This window comes from Conger conger, chromosome 2, assembly GCF_963514075.1.
Source record: "Conger conger chromosome 2, fConCon1.1, whole genome shotgun sequence".
NCBI classification, from domain to species: Eukaryota; Metazoa; Chordata; class Actinopteri; order Anguilliformes; family Congridae; genus Conger; species Conger conger.
Window position 1 is genome coordinate 66194911 of NC_083761.1, and position 7954 is coordinate 66202864.

The following is a 7954-nucleotide window of genomic DNA, read 5'->3' on the forward strand; positions in this document are numbered from 1 at the left end:
TGACAAAATATAAAAATTATTTACATGGAAATGGTGGCGCGTTGAACATCCTGTTCCAAACTGTGGCCGGACTGACTGACATTGGTATGGTTTGGTCCCATGGCGTCTGAGAAGGCGTTCTCCAGGCTGCAACGCATCGGCCTACGTAACATTACTGATTCTGGCTACACGCCCGACACACTCACCAAAGAGAGCAAACATACCTCAAAGCCCGTTACACACCATTGGGAGCCTGGGATAAAACTTATAGTTCAACCCGGAAACATTAACAAAACATTTTCTGATTGAACTTGCCCCAGCTCTTGTGTTGGTTAATTAGTCAATTGATGTATTAATTTACTTAATTGAAACCCAGGTGTTGGTGTTTCATTTGGAACCCACGAGCAACTGTTTGACTTTGACTGTTTTAGTGTCTTTCAGCTGAAAAGGGGAATAGGAAGGAATTTTTTTATTTAAAAAAAATAAAGAAAAAATAATAACTATATATATATATATATGTATATATATATATATATGCCCCACAGCAAGGAGGTCCTGGGTTTGAATCCCCATCGGCTGGGGCCTCACTTTGTAGAGTTTCCATGTTCTCCCTGTGTCTGCGTGGGTTTCGTTTGGGTACTCCGGTTTCCTCCCACAGTCCAAAGACATGCAGGTTAGGTTGATTGGAGAGTCTAAATTTCCCGTAGGTATGAGTGTGTGCGAATGGTGTGTGCCCTGCGATGGACTGGCAACCTGTCCAGGGTGTATTTCTGCCTTTCGCCCAATGTGTGCTGGGATAAGCTCCAGCCCCGCTGCGACACTGTTCAGGATAAGCGGGTTAGGATAATGAATGAATGAATGAATGAATGAATGAATGAATATATATATATATATCATGTATATATATATATATATATATATATATATATATATATATATATAAATACAGTATTGTGCGGAATTCAGCCAAATTAATAACATGTTATGTAAAATGTATAGTACGTTTATTTATGACTTTTCATTTAATTAGTTTTGAGAGAATCTAATCTGTACAGAATGTTATACAGGTGCCTAAGACTTTTGCACAGTCCAAGCATTCATTTTTGCACTGGATTTGCACTTAAATCATTGGAAAGCCAATTGTCATAATCTGTGTTAAAACTATAGTATTTTTAGTACTGGGAGTATGTTTTATATCTTGTTGGACTCTCCCCGTTTCAGTTTTGAGAAAAGGGAAGAAGTTGGCTTTGGCAGGGGTTTGTGTGCTCAGTGCACTGTTGTCTGTTGTGTCTTTCAGGGTCCAGAGAGAGCAGCTAGCTGCCATCTTCCGGTTGTTAATGGACAATAAGGACACATTTGGTGAAGTGACGGAGGGAGATGTGGACGAACAGCTGAAACTCTACTCCATCTAAATTACGCCCTCACTGTCATCATACCAGGTTTTCATCTGTGCACTGTGCAATAGAATAACTCGGGTAGCATTGACCCCTCCTATTACTTCAGTTAGTGCATTTGCAGGTGAAAAGTTAGATCAGAGGCTCCGTTTAACTTTTCTTTTGTAATTAACTTTTAGCAATGTTCTTGTTTATAACAGACAGGATTATGGAAAAATATAATAGATCAGATTTTATGTGGTTGCTTCATTTCCATTTTTAGCACAGGTGTGAAGTCTACAGTGAAGAGCTCTTGAATGCAGGCACAAGGTTTCTGCTTTACCTATTCATTTGACTGCAGCACATGCAACAGCTTCATTTGTATCTCGTAGTGGATCGGCCAATACCAGACACAACTTTATTGAACTTCCTTGGTTTATTACAATTGCACCTGTGTTTTCCATTATGTCATAGTTTGTTTCATTTATTTTTCAGTGTTCATTAAAATTAAAGCAAAATAGTAAACCTCTATTTTCAGGGAAAGTTCTTTCTTTTTTCCTGAATGCCTGTGTGCGAGATCTAACATTCTGATGTCATTTAACTCATGTGGTCTTTTATCGTTAAACAAACATTGTACTGACCTAATGTACAATGAACTTCATAGGTAAACACATACTCTGTAGTGCATTGTCAGTCAAATATAACTTCAATAAATAAGTAATACGAATTGAAAATTAATTTTGAGTTACACTCCAATAATTGTTCCACCGCTGTTACTCTACACCTGAAGTTTGGGATTTGCAATGTCTGTTATTACACTAGATCTCACTGTTTTATTTGTTTTGTTGCCAGTGTTCAGTTGCACAAGGGGCTAGTCAATTACACAGGTTAGCATCTTGCACAATATTTGAAAATCCAGCGGTTGAGCTCCTGTATAAGACGAGTGGACAGTGACATTCGTGCTTTCACACAAATCTCGTTCACCATGCATGTCCTGTATATCGCTGCTGTCCTCAGCCTGCTCTCTCTGAGTGCAGCAGTTCCCGTACCATGTGAAGAGAAGATCCGGCCCCTGCTCCTTCAGGATTTCAGTCAGGTAAATGCTCTTTGGCTTTATACTTTGAGTGGAGGAATTTGGCTGCTTGGAGCCAAGGATGTATTTGTGTATTTTCCTGTTTTGTACTTTTAGTAACTTAAAAAGGAAGGTAATATACAAAAGTATAAGCTGCATCAGATTGTGCTCATGTTGTCTTAAGTGGTATATGTCTCTGTTTTTATGAATTGGTTTCCTCCCGGCATGACAATCAAAAATGTAAATTTGTCAAAACACCTTTGTTAATATTGTGTTAATAATGCAGTGTACTAGTGCTTATGCAAAAACCATTCCAGCATGGTCTTTGAGAAATGATCAGTTACTCAAAAAGTTTAATCAGTACCCAAAATACATGTGCTATATTTTGTAAAACAATACTTTTATACGAAGTGAAGTATTGTGGTTCTCAGTATAAAGTAGTAACATCAATCAATGAAATCTGCACTCATTTATTGTTATTCTGTTCATACAGAATACTATATGATTAAATTACAGCCTTTTCACAAAATATCGTTCGTCTCATATCAGACTTCTTTTTGAATATTTTCAGATATCAGGAAAATGGATTGTCATTGAAGTAGCAGCGAATCAGGAATATAATGGAATTCATAAAGCAGCAAAGAGCTCTTGGATAGAGATTTTACCTATTAACAAGGACATTGCCATCTTCAATACGGCAAACATGATGTAAACAGTATTGGCTCACTATTGTTAACGTGAATCAATCTTATCAATTAGCATGTGATCATTCAAATAATTAATATTCACTGAAATGTGTTGAGAAAAGGGGGTAATTTGGGTTCCAAACGTATTTGTTCTCAGCGCAGTGGTGCATCCCAGCTGTGGTATAGCAAAGTGAAGTGATGCATAATTCCAAATTTGGGGAATAAATAAATATGGAGAAGAGTGGTCTTGGGACCTGGGATTCAGATTAGTAACATCGTATTACATTACTTTGTTAATCAGTGGCTGTTGTAGTTAATTGATTTTGTTTTAGTTTTCACTAACAGCCCTGCTGTTGAGCACCTCTTCTGTTTCATTTCAGCAATGGAGAATGTGCTTATTTCACGATGAATATGACCATTTCAGACAACAACATCAGATTTATCAGTAAGTAACAACTGCACAATACAGCGCCTGACTGGAGTTAAAAATGATTTGTACAATCTGCATTTCCACAAAAAAATACACAATGCGATGGACATTCATAGGGAAATAGTGGGTCCTGAAGCAAATGCAAATACAACAAATTAACTCACACTGAAAACATACAAGTCATAAGCGTGGGCACCAGTTGGTACCTAAAGAAAATTATGGAAATTAGTTGAAATGAAAAGTAATTGCTTGAATATTGCTCATCGTGTTTCATGTGTCCGTTAAGACAGGGGCATCTGCAGAATTTCTTCAACATATGCAGAAAGAAGTAACAGTTAAACACCCAGATTTAAATTCTTAGACATTGATACAGGTGTCGGTCCAGGTCTTGAATGTAGCTGAGGTACATAGTGTTTACAGTGCCACTGAGTAACACTCAAGGACAATAATCACTTATGCACTTACAGACAGGCTACTGTGGGAACACCCGTCAAATGAATCACATATTTCTTTTTGCTTAATCTGCTAAAGTTTTGTATTTTGTTTCCTCAGTAACTCACAATAACACTGTCACCTTGCTGCCAACATGCGCGGGCTGTTTGGTCATGAATGGGATCACATACCTTGAAGGTCCAATTATCAAAACAATGCACATATTGGGTATGTCTGGTCTCACTGGGTCATGAATATCATGTGACACAAGTGTTCTTCACTATCGATCCAGAACTGTTCCCCACTGACCATGTATTCTTAACAGGAAGACCAGGGAAAAAACTGAATGATTCTGAACTGGAAACATTCAGGAACCAACTGGAATGCGTTGGACTTCCACCACCAATTTTCCATCATGATGAGCAGCAGGGTTAGAAAGCAATACCCCCCATGTGCATTTTCATGACACAAAATGTATTTGCCTTTTTTGGTCACCACCTTTTATATATTCTCTTTTTCAGAGCTTTGTCTGGAAAAGAAGTCTGAAGAATCTGAAAGCAAACCTGATGAAGATAAGAGTGATGTATATATTAGACCTTTTTGATGATTAAATAAAATCTTTGAAATATTTGAAAATGTGTGTTTCATGCATTCTAAAGAAAAACACGGCAAGACATCATGAAAGAAAATAGTTTAATAGGAATTTATTTTTAAGACACTTTATTTAGACTGGAAGATTATAATAGCAAATAAACAGATGTAAATTTGAGATTCAATATCAGACTCAGATACATTTCTTTATCTGAATCTGATTGCATTGCATATTTCACATTTCAATTGAAAAAACGTGTGTGAAGGAGTGGCCCTTCACCAGGGCCACGTGCAGCTCCGACAAAATATAAAAATTATTTACATGGAAACGGTGGCGCGTTGAACATCCTGTTCCAAACTGTGGCCGGACTGACTGACATTGGTATGGTTTGGTCCCATGGCGTCTGAGAAGGCGTTCTCCAGGCTGTAACTCATCGGCCTACGTAACATTACTGATTCTGGCTACACGCCCGACACACTCACCAAAGAGAGCAAACATACCTCAAAGCCCGTTACACACCATTGGGAGCCTGGGATAAAACTTATAGTTCAACCCGGAAACATTAACAAAACATTTTCTGATTGAACTTGCCCCAGCTCTTGTGTTGGTTAATTAGTCAATTGATGTATTAATTTACTTAATTGAAACCCAGGTGTTGGTGTTTCATTTGGAACCCACGAGCAACTGTTTGACTTTGACTGTTTTAGTGTCTTTCAGCTGAAAAGGGGAATAGGAAGGAATTTTTTTATTTAAAAAAAATAAAGAAAAAATAATAACTATATATATATATATATGTATATATATATATATATGCCCCACAGCAAGGAGGTCCTGGGTTTGAATCCCCATCGGCTGGGGCCTCACTTTGTAGAGTTTCCATGTTCTCCCTGTGTCTGCGTGGGTTTCGTTTGGGTACTCCGGTTTCCTCCCACAGTCCAAAGACATGCAGGTTAGGTTGATTGGAGAGTCTAAATTTCCCGTAGGTATGAGTGTGTGCGAATGGTGTGTGCCCTGCGATGGACTGGCAACCTGTCCAGGGTGTATTTCTGCCTTTCGCCCAATGTGTGCTGGGATAAGCTCCAGCCCCGCTGCGACACTGTTCAGGATAAGCGGGTTAGGATAATGAATGAATGAATGAATGAATGAATGAATATATATATATATATCATGTATATATATATATATATATATATATATATATATATAAATACAGTATTGTGCGGAATTCAGCCAAATTAATAACATGTTATGTAAAATGTATAGTACGTTTATTTATGACTTTTCATTTAATTAGTTTTGAGAGAATCTAATCTGTACAGAATGTTATACAGGTGCCTAAGACTTTTGCACAGTCCAAGCATTCATTTTTGCACTGGATTTGCACTTAAATCATTGGAAAGCCAATTGTCATAATCTGTGTTAAAACTATAGTATTTTTAGTACTGGGAGTATGTTTTATATCTTGTTGGACTCTCCCCGTTTCAGTTTTGAGAAAAGGGAAGAAGTTGGCTTTGGCAGGGGTTTGTGTGCTCAGTGCCCTGTTGTCTGTTGTGTCTTTCAGGGTCCAGAGAGAGCAGCTAGCTGCCATCTTCCAGTTGTTAATGGACAATAAGGACACATTTGGTGAAGTGACGGAGGGAGATGTGGACGAACAGCTGAAACTCTACTCCATCTAAATTACGCCCTCACTGTCATCATAGCAGGTTTTCATCTGTGCACTGTGGAATAGAATAACTCGGGTAGCATTGACCCCTCCTATTACTTCAGTTAGTGAATTCGCAGGTGAAAAGCTATATCAGAGGCTCCGTTTAACTTTTCTTTTGTAATTAACTTTTAGCAATGTTCTTGTTTATAACAGACAGGATTATGGAAAAGTATAATAGATCGGATTTTATGTGGTTGCTTCATTTCCATTTTTAGCACAGGTGTGAAGTCTACAGTGAAGAGCTCTTGAATGCAGGCACAAGGTTTCTGCTTTACCTATTCATTTGACTGCAGCACAGGAAACAGCTTAATTTGTATCTCGTAGTGGATCGGCCAATACCAGACACAACTTTATTGAACTTCCTTGGTTTATTACAATTGCACCTGTGTTTTCCATTATGTCATAGTTTGTTTCATTTATTTTTCAGTGTTCATTAAAATTAAAGCAAAATAGTAAACCTCTATTTTCAGGGAAAGTTCTTTCTTTTTTCCTGAATGCATGTGTGCGAGATCTAACATTCTGATGTCATTTAAATAAACAACTCATGTGGTCTTTTATCGTTAAACAAACATTGTACTGACCTAATGTACAATGAACTTCATAGGTAAACACATACTCTGTAGTGCATTGTCAGTCAAATATAACTTCAATAAATAAGTAATACGAATTGAAAATTAATTTTGAGTTACACTCCAATAATTGTTCCACCGCTGTTACTCTACACCTGAAGTTTGGGATTTGCAATGTCTGTTATCACACTAGATCTCACTGTGTTATTTGTTTTGTTGCCAGTGTTCAGTTGCACAAGGGGCTAGTCAATTACACAGGTTAGCATCTTGCACAATATTTGAAAATCCAGCGGTTGAGCTCCTGTATAAGACGAGTGGACAGTGACATTCGTGCTTTCACACAAATCTCGTTCACCATGCATGTCCTGTATATCGCTGCTGTCCTCAGCCTGCTCTCTCTGAGTGCAGCAGTTCCCGTACCATGTGAAGAGAAGATCCGGCCCCTGCTCCTTCAGGATTTCAGTCAGGTAAATGCTCTTTGGCTTTATACTTTGAGTGGAGGAATTTGGCTGCTTGGAGCCAAGGATGTATTTGTGTATTTTCCTGTTTTGTACTTTTAGTAACTTAAAAAGGAAGGTAATATACAAAAGTATAAGCTGCATCAGATTGTGCTCATGTTGTCTTAAGTGGTATATGTCTCTGTTTTTATGAATTGGTTTCCTCCTGGCGTGACAATCAAAAATGTAAATTTGTCAAAACACCTTTGTTAATATTGTGTTAATAATGCAGTGTACTGGTGCTTATGCAAAAACCATTCCAGCATGGTCTTTGAGAAATGATCAGTTACTCAAAAAGTTTAATCAGTACCCAAAATACATGTGCTATATTTTGTAAAACAATACTTTTAGACGAAGTGAAGTATTGTGGTTCTCAGTATAAAGTAGTAACATCAATCAATGAAATCTGCACTCATTTATTGTTATTCAGTTCATACAGAATACTATATGATTAAATTACAGCCTTTTCACAAAATATCGTTTGTCTCATATCAGACTTCTTTTTGAATATTTTCAGATATCAGGAAAATGGATTGTCATTGAAGTAGCAGCGAATCAAGAATATAATGGAATTCATAAAGCAGCAAAGAGCTCTTGGATAGAGATTTTACCTATTAAC

The 7954-nt window shown here is 37.5% G+C and overlaps 1 protein-coding gene across 1 annotated transcript; it reads left to right on the forward strand.

The window, feature by feature from the left end:
• The first annotated feature begins 2134 nt into the window (after positions 1-2134).
• Positions 2135-6889, forward strand: LOC133122550 (uncharacterized). Its single transcript, XM_061232577.1, has 7 exons — positions 2135-2448; positions 2996-3132; positions 3491-3555; positions 4093-4200; positions 4298-4402; positions 4494-4555; positions 6126-6889. Exons 1-7 carry the CDS (start codon positions 2338-2340, stop codon positions 6174-6176), a joined length of 639 nt encoding a protein of 212 aa, XP_061088561.1. The 5' UTR covers positions 2135-2337; the 3' UTR covers positions 6177-6889.
• Positions 6890-7954: the final 1065 nt, after the last annotated feature.